Here is a 13,479-nt window from a genome sequence, read left to right on the forward strand (position 1 = left end):
ACAGTACTTGCACATTTTTTTACTCTGTTTTATACTTCATTTTTTCTATTTTATTCATTCTTGATGATTTCACTTTTGTAGTTTGCACCCATGTGCAGCCAAACTATAACCCTCTGATAAATATAAGACATTTCAAAATAGATTTTAAAATATAGGCCATCAGCTGAAGGGGCGGGAGGGCTAGCCAGTACAAATGTGTAAAAAGCATGACCTTTTTTCTCAACAATTTTAAGTTTTAGTGTAAATATGCATGCTGCTGAGATCCGTGTGAAACCTTCAGGACAGGCGTTTTATCTGGACATGCAGTCTCAGCTTTTCATCCTTCCAGAATGAGAAATAGGAGGCGTGCCAATGTTTTCATTAATAGCCCTATATGGTACTAGCCTGCAGGTCACAGCATTTCATGCGGCAGGGGTGGCTCCGCCTTTCATCTCTCCAGATAAAATCACATCCATTGCCTTTATCATTAACGTGGAGGTCACACTTTTCCGACCCTATCATTCGTTCTCCCGAAGTGGATAAAGTGAGTGCGTGAGAGCTGGGTGATAAAGCACATTATGCCTCTGCAGGTCACAGCATGAAAGGATGAGTCATCGAGGTGCCCCTCACTTGTTGTAATGATTGTTCTGGTGTGCGCAACTCCAGGAAACCTCAAGAATGCTGCTGTCCAGTGTGAGCACACCGTTCTCCTGCTTTAAACCCCTGCTTCTCTTCATGTAGGACCTCTTGCCCTTGTAACACTGCTCCTGGAAGGACAGTTGGAACACACTGCGGAGAATGCGCTCTGCGCAGCCCCCGCGAGCACGCACGAAGACTTCTCCCGCTGTACATTTAACATCGACGTTTCACTGTTTAAAATACACACACACACAGATAAAATGGGCTCCCAGTCATTTTTGTACAGTAAAATGTTTGTGCCGGCATTAGCGCTTCCCAACATTACCGGGAAGAGACTAAAGACGATTTTGTTAGGTTGCTAGGCAACATTCTTTTCAAGGCATCATCAAATTTCTTGTAAATGCACTTTACACGAAATGTGTGCTTTAAACGAAATCCGCAACGCGTGCAATAAACACCACGTCGACTTTAGGCTGTTACCGCTGCGTACGCTGCACGCCTAGACAATGCACGCGCCAGTAAGAATGCACTGAGGCATCAATGTGGCCCTTTTAGAAGAAGCAAGGCACCTGTCGTGTGTGGAAACGAAATATTAACTATCTGCAAAATGCAAACAAAAAAGTCTGGTGGCGAAAGCAAGGCCAGACAACAACAGCCTGTGAAGATCGCAAAGTCGCAGACGCTCTCACAAGTGGGTCTGGTGCGCCGCTGGGAGTGAGGGGCGGGGGCAGGCTCGCACACACACACACCGTGTTTGTTTGGTGCCAGGCAGCATCACGTCTCCCGCGGATGCCTGCGCTCCCTGCCAGCTCCTCACGCCGCTGCCGCCCTTGCCTGGCTGGAAGACCCCCGGGGGCAGTCGCCTGCCCGCCCTGCCTGCCAGCACCTCACTGACCGGGAGACCCCCGGGGCGGAGTCACCTGCCCTGCGGGGCTCAGCCCACGGGTGCACCTTTGACTCGGGCATCTTGGAGGCAGGAGCCGGCAGGGAGCCAGCGGGCGGAGTTTCCCCGCACCTGGGGAGTGGGAGGAAAATAACAAGCCTCGGCTGGGGAGCCCGCCGCCGCGACGAGGAGGCGGGGAGCAGGAGCTGTCCGTTCAGCACCACCAGCGGCCGCCGCTTCTTCACCCTCGCCGGGCGGGCGGACGCACCCGGACCGCGCCCCTCTGCACCTGCTCACCCGAGGGGGCGCTGGAGACATGCCCACGGCGGGGTCCCCTGAGCAGGAACAAAGACAGCGCCGTGCCCGCGCTCCGACAGGGAGCCCCCCGCCCACGGCCAGCCCCCAGCAGCTGCCTGAAGGAGAGCCCCGGAGCCGCTGATGGGCCTCTGCACGGGCAGCGTGCCGGCTCACCTTAGGAGCCGGGACCCGGAGGCGTGGGAAGTTCCGTGGATGGCACGGTAGGCTACTTGTACGGCTACACATGGGACTTTACAAAAGCGAAGAAGCTCAGTCGTTCTTTGTGTGTGTTGCACAGGTGTAGGAAGAACCAACGTGTGAGGGTTAAGGAGAGGAGCATGTGTGAGGGAACAAAAGGGGGTCAGTAAATACGGAGGCAGCGCTTCTAACTAACGGAGCTGGTAGACGGCGGCAGACAGGCGCTGCTGTATCGCTCCCAGACTGCCGGGAATTTCTGAAAGTACAACCGCGCAGCCCATGCTTAATGAAGTGATGAGCAGCGCTTCACAGGCTTTCATAAAAATCAATTGTGCATTTCATTAGCGTGCATTCAAGTTTAACGTCGAGCATTTACCGCTGTTATAAAAGGACTGGATTCGCTTGTGAACCAGAGACTAATAGACCGGGCGTGCCGTGCATTATCCACAGAGTATTCATTAATTTACAACACATACTGGGGAGGGTCTGCCGTCCTTCAATCTGGGCGTATGTTATAGGGTATTTTGCATTTTTTAAGCTAAAAAACCTCATCTATGTTCCAAAGTAATTCCTCTTGTGCAACATTACCAAGTCTACACTGTGTGGACAGGTCGCTCGTGTAGTGCTACCTCACATACTTGCCTATGCCTTTATGGGTTGGCACCAAAACATCTAACATTTGAATATTCAGGAAGCTATCATGCACAATTAGCATAAATAGAAAGGAATGTGCCCTCTTTGCACTGGTACCAATATGGAGTTGGATATTTTGGGGCCCAGTCACACAGACGTTTATGGTCACATGAAACCGCACTCCTGGAGTACCATTTCACAGACTCAGGAACGCCTTTGTGAATTTGCCCCTATGTTTTTAAGAGTGACAGGTTACTATATTCCATGGTGCTTCACCCATAATGCACCTAGCGTGCTCTTGAGTTTCGCATCGTTTGATCACTACAGCAGCTTGTTGACAGGGTTGGCCAAGCTTGACGTTCACGGAGGGCCAATGTAGCTAAAACAGTGTTATCAGAACTCTGCACCAGAAACTGATCGACTGTTCATTTATGTCCTAGGTACAATGTATTTTCGGAATATGCCAGGACGTACAGCATGACAGGCCAAAGCATCAGCGAGGTGGCCGAGGAGGACTTGGAGGACATCAGCATCAACGTTGGAGGTTTCAAGAAGAAGCTGAGCTCAGACACACTACTGCGGTTTCCAGACACCAGGCTGGGCCGGCTGCTGAACTGCCACTCCAAGGAGTCAATCCTGGAGCTGTGTGATGACTACGATGACAGCAAGAAGGAGTTTTACTTCGACAGGAACCCTGAGCTCTTCCCGTACGTATTGCATTTCTACAACACAGGGAAACTGCATGTCATGGGTGAGCTGTGCGTCTTCTCCTTCAGCCAGGAGATTGAATACTGGGGCATCAATGAGTTCTTCATCGACTCCTGCTGCAGCTACAGCTACCACGGGAGGAAGATGGATCCGGACCCTACTCAGTGGGAGGACAAGAGCGAGCAGGAAAGCACCACCACCTCTTCCTTCGACGAGATCCTCGCCTTTTACCACGATGCTGCTAAATTTGACAGGCAGCCTTTGGGTAACTTCAGGAGGCGTCTGTGGCTGGCTCTAGACAACCCAGGCTACTCGGTTCTGAGCAGGATCTTCAGCGTGCTCTCCATTGTGGTGGTCCTGGGGTCCATTGTCACCATGTGCCTGAATAGCCTGTCAGACTTCCAGGTCACACTGAGCAACGGGGAGAAGGGCGAGGACCCCCGGTTTGAGATAGTGGAGCAGTTTGGAATAGCCTGGTTCACCTTCGAGCTGGTCACCAGGTTTGCAGTGGCCCCCGACATGGTGGCGTTCTTCAAGCATCCGTTGAATATCATTGACCTCATGTCCATTGCCCCATTCTACATCACTTTAATTGTGAACCTGGTGGTGGAAAGTAGCCCGGCCTTAGCCAATTTGGGCCGAGTAGCTCAAGTCCTGAGGCTAATGAGGATCTTCCGCATCCTAAAGCTTGCGAGACATTCGACGGGCCTCAGGTCTCTGGGCGCCACCCTGAAGTACAGCTATAAAGAAGTGGGGCTCCTCTTGCTTTACCTCTCAGTTGGAATCTCCATCTTCTCCGTGGTGGCTTACACTATCGAAAAGGAGGACAATGACAGCCTGGCCACTATCCCGGCCTGCTGGTGGTGGGCCACAGTCAGCATGACCACGGTTGGCTATGGAGATGTGGTTCCAGGGTCCATAGCGGGGAAGCTGACTGCCTCCGCTTGCATTTTGGCTGGGATCCTGGTGGTGGTCCTTCCCATAACTCTCATCTTCAATAAGTTCTCTCACTTCTACCGCCGGCAGCGTCAGCTGGAGAGCGCCATGCGCAGCTGTGATTTTGATGAGGGGATCAAAGAGGTCCCATTGGTAAATTTAAGGGATTACTATGCCCATAAGGTGAAGACACTCATGGCAAGCTTGACAAACATGAGCAGGAGCAGTCAAAGTGAACAGAGCCTGAATGACTCCATTGACTAGCCAGGAAGCCCGGATACAACCCCCACACATGCACACTTACTGTACGCAGACATGCACACCTCCCTTACAGAGCACACACAACACATGCACATCATTTGTGTGCAGACACACTGTGCGCACGGACACCACACACATGTACATACCCATCACACAAATGCATTACACATAGATGCACATTCACTATGCACATGCATCACACAAATGCTTAGGGACCTCACACAGGCACATACACCTCGCACATATGCCCTGATTCAAACGTGTATTGCATACGCATGCACACATATTGCAGGCATGTCACACTGAGACACAAGCATACATACACCAACGTGCTCACAGTACGTCACATTTATATACACTGCACACCTCACGCCTCACACATGTGAATTTATTAAATTTACATCATATGGACGGGCATAAAACACCCATGTACATAAATCACACACGTCCTTATATAGCACAGGAAGCACGTGCATAACAACATATTCCACACACATACACAAACATACTGCTCACTTACACAAAGATGCACACACAGATACACCACGCGCATAAACATGGCATACGTGCCACTCACGCACATGCACCTCAAACACACACATTCGTTTTCAGTTTCTTCTTGTCACGTCTAAGACCAGTGACGCTCTTCAGTGTGGTCCGTCTGCTTTTCAAGCCGGAATGAGAATCTGTTGCAACCTGACCCCGTCTCACCTTTCCAAGTTGCTCCCCGTGTTGTTCAACGTACAGCGCCCCACCCCCGTCCACTCGAGACGTACTTGGAGTGAAACGATGGCACGCTGTCGAACAGTAGCAGCTGTGAACAAAAGACACGGATTTCCACCCACACATCTGCTCGGTTCCCAGCTCGGAGAGGGAGGCAGCTTGGCGCGCGCCCTTCCCTGGGCTGTACCACACGAGCTGGGGAGGTGGGTGCGTGCCAACCACACCCGGACAGGGGCTGTGTCTAAATGTTGTAAGTGTACATGCTATGTGAGCCTTAATGTCTCGTGAACGTGCATTTTTGTAAGCTATGAAGGTGGGGCCAAGCGTGGAGAGGGCAGTGTAATATCACAAGCAGAGAGGGAGGTTGTCAGTTTTCAGTGGCAAATAAAACTGTGTACAAGCGATTTTCTGGTGAATTCCATTGGTTGCCCCCCCACATTGTCGTTGGAACAAGTTCATTGGGTGCTCTCGGTGTTTCTTTCTTGTGTGAAAGCTTCGCCTGTCTGTATTGGCCACCTGCCCGGGGTTCAGACCTTGCTCTCTAGGGGCCTTTTGATTGGTTCGTATTCCTTTTATTAATGCATGGCATAGTAAGACATGTAACGCTAGCCCCTTTGGTGGCCCCTGTACAAGTAACGGGGAGTGAATTTGCTCCGGTCATGAGAGGATAAAACTATGGTTAAAATGTGTTTAAACCATGGCCATTCTTGGCAGGTCATTTATAAAGTTTGCATAACCATGGTCTGTTCAGGAACAGGCGACACAGGAGGGGCATGGTGAGGAGTAGTGGGTGAGGAGCAGTGGGGGAGGAGCAGGGGGGGAGGAGCAGGGGGGGAGGGGCGCGCTGTTAACTTTCCTTCAGTGCAGATCGTCAGAGGCAAAATGACGCCTGTGCGCATAATTCGCAACTTTGTGACTACTCCGCAACGCGTGAGAAATGATGCACGAAGTGCGCCCCATGTCCTAACGGATGCACGCCTGTCTGGTATTCACGTAGAAAGGATACTTATGTCCATATTCCTAACCCTTTGAGGGTATGGGTGAGACGTGCACTTGTATGGTTAGGAACATTACGGAATAACATTTTCATTGCACCTCTATGTTTTTTTATTCATGACCATATGTTGCATGTGCCTGGCATCCTGTCGGTCAGATCTTGTGATCCCCGAACTGTTGCGCATGTTAGGTCCCTGGGGGGATGGATGGTGAGGGGGGCTGGGATACGCGTGGGAAGCGCGCATCCAGAGGTTTGCGAGTGCCCAGTAAGGTATTACTTTACCAGTGGTCACCCAGTGTCTTCTGAATTGTCCTGCTATTAGTCCAACACTCCATGAGTCACGCCCACACGCGCGAAGCCAGTGGCAATCATCCATGTAATGTATATGTCTCCGCTGCATGCTTTATGCATAAACATGCCTCTCTTACATGCATACATTAAATGCCTATTTATTTTGTATTCATAAATGATGCACACTTATACCTTACACCTGCGTAAACCTTTGCAGTTCGATCAACATGTTTCTTTTACAGGCATTCTGTAAAAACAATGCTGAGTTTGTAAACCGTGGGGATTCACCCATCTGTTCAGTGATTCCAGAAGGACAGGCAGGACTGTGCTGCATCTTCTAACGGAAGAAGCGGGCCTGAAGACCACAATGTGGAAACGCTTGAGATTGTTGGCCTGACCCCAGGGCACATAAGGAAGGGTGTGCAGCAATGCAAGAAGCCACGTGCACCTTCATTGTGCCACTTGGACAGGGGCAAACAGCCTCAGTGAGGAAAGCAACACCTACTGCAACCTGCAGTAGGAAAGACCCTTGTCGGTAGACCACAACGCCAACTACCCTATCCGCAATCAAACCCCAGGTTGAGGGGTCTCTGCAGATGGTCAGGGGAGAGGTGTGTTTGCTACTGGTGGTGTTGGGAAATTAACCCCATCAATCCGACAAAAGGCAGTGCTTAACCCAGAGTACGCACTGGAACTAATTTTATGGAGTTTGCTATTGGCCAGCTCAAAGTCCACAGCTGGTGGAAGAGTACACTTGGGCTCATTAGCCTTTGAAGCTCCCTTTGCAGGTGTCATAAGAAGACCTCTCGGTGTGGTATGCTGAGACTGCCTGAAAAAAGGTAGCAGTGAGCTGGTCAAATCTTGATTATGGGAAGGAAGAAGGATTCACATAGCCAGTGATTAGGGGTTAACAGCCACATGCATCAAAGGAAATTGCATTCGCAAACGGTGTGAATCGTAAAATTCGTCCGTTTGCGAATGCAATTCCCATTTTTGGGATGCATTAACATTTTTGTTATTTTCGCAATTTAAGAAATCGCAAAATTGTGATTTCTTAAATTGCGATTGCATGTAAGGAATCTCAAATTGAGATTCCTTAAATGCAATGCATCGAACTTTAAAAATTTGCGAATTCGAAAATAAGGGGAGCAAATTACCATTAAGTTGACCTCCCTTGGGGAGCCTTCCCGCACAAACACAATCCAGCTTATAGGCAGACACCCTTGCACTAAGGTGCAAGGGTGCATGTGTTGGGGCTAGGCAGCACATTGTGCGCCAGCACAAGTAAGACAGGAATGCGCTGTATAATGTTAAATACGGGTCATTCCTGCCCTTTTCCTCACACCGCACAAGAAAGGTGGCCTGCTGCACTGCGCTGAACGATTTTTTGATAAATGTGCCCCAAGTTCATTGGATTTTTCCCATCTTCAAGTTGGGGAAATCCTTCCCACTTTAGTGGCAATTGCTTCAACAGATGTTTTAATTCAAAGCTTTGGCCGCTGATTTGACATAGGCAGGGTTCATTGATTCCTTCACTTATGCACCGGTACCAATTCCCTTCTATACAAAGAAGCCGGAGCCTAATGATCCGTGCATTCTTACCAGTGACTGAGGGGCCAGCAGAGCGGCACCGATAATGGGAAGAAGCACACAGACTAAGAGTAGCACAGTCACCATACAGTAAGTTTCTCTCACTCTTGAATTTGAATTTGAATTTAAAAACATTTGTACAGCGCTCGTATACCCAGCGATTTCATGGCGCTAGTGGTGAGCAGTGGACGGCAGCAGCTAAGAGATTAGGTCAGGTAGGCTTGTGAAAAAAGGAAGGTTTTAAGATTCTTCCGGAACAGAAGGTAAGAAGGTGAGGTGCGTAGGGTAACCGGAAGGGAGTTCCAAAAGGTTGGAGCCAGGACAGCGAATCTCGCTCCGCCCGCCTTCTGCTTTTTAAAGCGAGGGATGGTAAGAAGGGCCAGATGGGTCGAGCGAAGTTCTCTGCCTGGACAGTATGGCTTAATGAGAGAGCAGATGAACTCGGGAGCAGTGCCCGATCTAGCCTGATACGTGAGGCAGCCGAGTTTAAACAGGGCACGCTCCCTCACAGGGAGCCAGTGCAGTGTTTTGAGTAGTGGAGTGACCCGATGATATTTAGGTAGGCCATGGATCAGGCGGGCCGCCTGGTTCTGCACCAGTTGTAATCGATGGATCATGTATGCAGGGGCCCCATTATAGACTATGTTGCCATAGTCTATACGGGACAGTACCATGGCCAACATAATAATTTTTAAAGCTGAGGGAGAAAAGAAACGGGAAACTTTCCTAATTACTCTAAGGGAAAAGAAACATGAAGAAACCACGGAACTAACTTGTGGGTGGACAGTGAGCTGGGGATTGAGAAGGAATCCCCAGGGTTTTTACTTTGGACACAGGAAGTGGAGGGACACCAAGGGAAGGGGGCCAAAAGGAAGGGGACCATGGACTGCAACCACCTCCGGTCGGGACCAGCTCGGTCTTGTCCGGGTTAAGTTTGAGGTGGCTGCAGTTCATCCAATCTTGAATGAACGTCATTACTGTTTGGACGTTCAGCGCAGATGAGGGTGAGTGAGACAGATTGAAGATTAACTGGAGGTCATCCGCGTAATAGAACACGGTGACCTCCAGTTGCTGTAACATAAAAATAAGGGGAAAAATATAGAGGTTGAACAAAAGAGGGGAAAGTGATGAGCCCTGAGGGACCCTGCACTCTACCTTGCGAGAGGCCGCCGCAAAGCCAGTCAAACGGACCGCTTGGGTTCTCCCAGCGAGAAAGGACTCCAGCCAAGAAAAGGCTAAGCCTTCTATGCCCGCCGCCCGGACACGGTTAAGGAGGATGGAGTGGTCCACCGTGTCAAAAGCGGCGGATAGGTCTAGGAGAATCAAGGCTTGCGGAAGGTTGATGTTGATACCTTCACGCAGCTTGTCCATGACTGAAATGACCACTTTCTCTGTAGAATGCAGGGGACGGAAGCCGGCTTGGCAGGGGGAGAGGCAGTGATTTGCCTAAATATGAGTGCTCAAAGTGGAGGTGATATGAGTTTCAAGAACTTTTGCAAGGTAAGGGAGGAGTGAAATGGGGCGGTAATTGGAGGGGGAGGAAGAATCGGCGTCCAGTTTTTTTAAGATTGGGATGACAACCGCCGATTTGTGTGGACTGGGGACAAAACCATGAGGAAGTGAATCATTGAGGAGGGTCAAAGGGGGAGTGGGACACCCGACGTGGGTAGACGCAACTAGAATTCAGCATTCAAAAGGCAGGAGGAGGCAGCCCAGGTCTAGGCAAAGAAGTTTCTCCCTGCTCACTAGTTGAATTGAACATTGCTTCAGCAGGAGGGCTTGGAAGTGTCAGTAGATGCTTCTAACCCATGCGGCTGTCCAGAACAGACTGCAGGTGGCAATGCCTTTAGATTGTTGCCTTAGCTTTGGTGAAGTCTGCTCTAACATCAGATGTAGGATGGGCGACATGCAATGTGGCAATGGTAGTGGTGGCCTTAGCCAGTGTTTAGTTTGTAAAAGAAAGAGTGCAGGTGCCTGAAGCTCTGCTCAGAAGCCCACAGCCTCTCAAATTGAAGGTCAACGCACCAAATGCCAAGGCAGGGTAGTCTTAAAACCACTTCATGCCTCTTTAATCCACTGCCAGACACTTCCTGCCCCCTTAGCTCACTCTTGCAGGTCCCTGTTATCTCGCTTTGTGACAGTTTTCCGTCTTTCTCTTCCACCGTCTTTCCGATTTATGTGTTTTCCCCTCTCTTGGTAAATGCTTGATGATGGAAAATTAGCAAACACACAAGGCCGCCATTAGCAAACACACAAGGTGCTCTAAATGTCTATATTATGCAGGATCTCTCCACCCGAGGCATGAGGATGTGGAAACACTGTCACTAGAATGATTTTTTTTACATTCACAGGGATCTCAAATAATACTTTTGGAGTGCAGGAAGAGTGAATCCTGAGAACCACCTTATCCTATGGAACCTCACAAAGGGCTCTGATATGCAAAGCTGGCTGAGGTGACAGCCACCAAGAAGGCCATCGTCCTCAAGAGAAGATTCATGTCTCAGGATGCCATCAGTTCAGAAGGCTTGTGCATCAGCGTGGCTAGAAACAGATTCAGTCCCCAGGAGGCAGTATGATGCTGTACTGGGGCAATCAAGTGCATCGGGTCTGTCATATTACTCTCAACCACCTTATTATCCAAGGAGAGGGATTCCATAGGCCTGTTCCAGCAGGCCCCAGTACCACAAGTAAGTCTTCTGAACTTCTGTTTTAGCCACGTGCAACAACACTAACACTAACACCCAGTGACAGAGCCTCAGCTCTTTAGTGTTATATTCGTTTTTATAGATAATTTCCTGACAGCCACCAGGAGCTCAAATTGTACCAAGCAAGACATAGATTTAAGGTAAAATCTTCAGGAGCCAAGCATGCAAATTTAGTGAAGGGTGATGGCAGGGACGGGTGAGCACTGCCACGTCCTTGGTGAATAGGAGAAGTCTCTTCTTTGGCAAAGGTAAACAAGGTCCCTCTGCAAGATTTGGAGGAGGTCCGAGTACAAGATCTAGCCCTGAAATACCGAAACTACCAGGTCTTTCATTCATCTTTTGAAAGACCTTCAGAATCAGAAGGTATAGGCCAAAGGCACACAGAAATACTCTCATTCTGTCTAACATCAAGGCATCGCCTAAAGACAGAGGCTGCCCCCGCCACATCCAAGATGCAAACTGAAGTTGTATGGCAAAGGCTTTGGGGGCCAGAGGCCTTGAAGATAGAGTTGAGGACTTTCTGGGGGATCTTCCAGTTATGTAATGAATAGAGATGCCTACTTAGGCTACCTGGTGTGGCATTCCTGATGTCTGTAAAGTGAAAGATCCATGGTTACATAGCCTACTCTCAAAGAGCTAGTCCCAGCTGGAACAGCTACATTTTAGTAAGTGCCCCTCTGCTTCCTGAAGATGGAAAGGGATGTGGTGTTTTATGTGTGGACCAACACTATCCTGGGGTAAACAACGTTTACCACAAAACTTTTTCTCCACAGGGAATTACAACGCGGTCGTTATAACGACCGTGCTTTAATTCTGCATACCATTACTCCACAAGTCGGAACGACTTGCGGAGGGGGGAGAAGGTGTTGGATTTAAAATCCAACACCTTCCCCACTGTCCGCACAGCCTGGAGTTGGAATAGTAAATTAGACTATTCCAACATCCAGCGACCCCCCTCCGCAAGTCGTTGTTATGACTTGCGTGGTAATGGTATGCAGAATTACAACGCGGTTGTTGTAACATACGCATTGTAATTCTCTGCGGGGAAAAAGGCTGCGGGATAATGAGGCATATTTCTACCCTGGATCTCATTACTGGTAGGAAATCCATGACCACCAGAAATATTTAATTTAGCTCCAGTGCATAGTCCCACATGGCATTAATGAAGAGTTGTGAAAATGTGCCCACCCTTAATCTGAGGAGTTGGTAGTGATTGCTAGCTGTGTGCGGTGAAGGAGGAAGCATCCCACCAATCCACATTTTGGAAAAAGAGATGTATTGATTAGAATGAGCTTTGATTGCTCATTGTTAGAAATGGGGTTTCTGGTTGGCTAGGGTATGCACCTCAGCCAGGCAGAACCCACCACTCCAGTCAGGGTAGGGGAGTTACACACCCAAGATAATCCCTGCTCACCCCTAGGTAGCTTGGCAGATCAGTCAGGCTTATTCCAGAGGCAATGTGTAAAGTGTTTACGAAACACACACACACACACCCACACACACACACACACACCAGTGACACATTAGGCACACCACAAAAGAGACTCCACACAAGGTTATATACAAATATCTCATATGTTGTAGATAAAACATGTTAGACCACAATCACATAAATCACTTTGCCAACTAGGCAATTGTCATAACATCACATGTAGTGCACTAAAGTAAATACTTATAAATTACACATGTCATAGGAATTTCATGAAAGACTCCATTATTGTCTATAGTATGCAGTTTCAACAAATGGCACTTTGTTATCTGTTCTTCGCAAAGATTAGACTGACTGACATTTATCGTAACATTAGGGCATCAAAATGTAGGTGAATATAATACGTCTCATGAATCAGAACAGATTAAGAGGAGGCAAGCACATGAAATATCACTGTACATCCTGAACGCAAAGCCACAGGGCTCCTGCGCTGCTTTTACAGGCCATGCCGATATTCTGGCCCAACTGCAGGGCACGAGTTACCCTGGTAACTATGGTGGCCACCAGACACATCATCCACAAAACTTGGGGTCCCTAGTCAAGGGTGCTCCTCACACTCATCACCAACGAATGCCCCCAATGGTATAATCACTGGGGAGACCTTTCCGAATCCCCCGGTTGTAGAGTGCAGCAGCCCGCGACTGCACAGGCTACTGGATCACCTAGAGTGCCCCTAAAAGAATGGTGAGACCTTGCTGGGTCCCTCCCAAACAGCACCCAGTGAAACTACAGCACAGTTTGTGACAAAGTTGGGTAGCCCGGCCCCGGGGGTGGAGGCGTTTGCTGGCCTCAAGCCCTTGCAGGGTTCCTGGTCTCACCACTTTGCCAGCAGCCTCCTTCACCGGTTCCGCTCACACAGAAAAGGCAGCAGAGCGGTTTCACATTCAGGGTCAGTTTCAAGTTCAAGTTTATTTTATTTAGCGGAGTTACTTAAAACTATTGCTACAAATAAGTCATTGCAAGTTCAATCGATTAAAAGACATTATAATATTTACAGTCCATTAAAAAAAGCAAGTAATTATTCTAGCAGCGTCAGTCTCTTTCCTTGTCAGCTGCAGTGCTGATCTGATTTAGCATTTTCTTCTCCACTTTTCCTAAACATTTCACAAACCTGAAGTTGAGCTGCATGTCCCCAGGTGCAAAGCACGCT

General features: G+C 49.0%; 1 protein-coding gene across 1 annotated transcript; it reads left to right on the forward strand.

Annotated features, from left to right (window-relative positions):
- The first annotated feature begins 1,744 nt into the window (after window positions 1-1,744).
- On the forward strand, window positions 1,745-5,659 carry KCNS2 (potassium voltage-gated channel modifier subfamily S member 2). Its single transcript, XM_086966046.1, has 2 exons — window positions 1,745-2,019; window positions 3,070-5,659. The coding sequence occupies exons 1-2, from the start codon at window positions 1,940-1,942 to the stop codon at window positions 4,535-4,537; spliced, it is 1,548 nt and encodes a 515-aa protein (XP_086822172.1). The 5' UTR covers window positions 1,745-1,939; the 3' UTR covers window positions 4,538-5,659.
- The last annotated feature ends 7,820 nt before the right edge of the window (window positions 5,660-13,479 follow it).

Source organism: Lissotriton vulgaris, chromosome 4_1 (assembly GCF_964263255.1).
Source record: "Lissotriton vulgaris chromosome 4_1, aLisVul1.2, whole genome shotgun sequence".
Lineage (NCBI taxonomy): Eukaryota > Metazoa > Chordata > Amphibia > Caudata > Salamandridae > Lissotriton > Lissotriton vulgaris.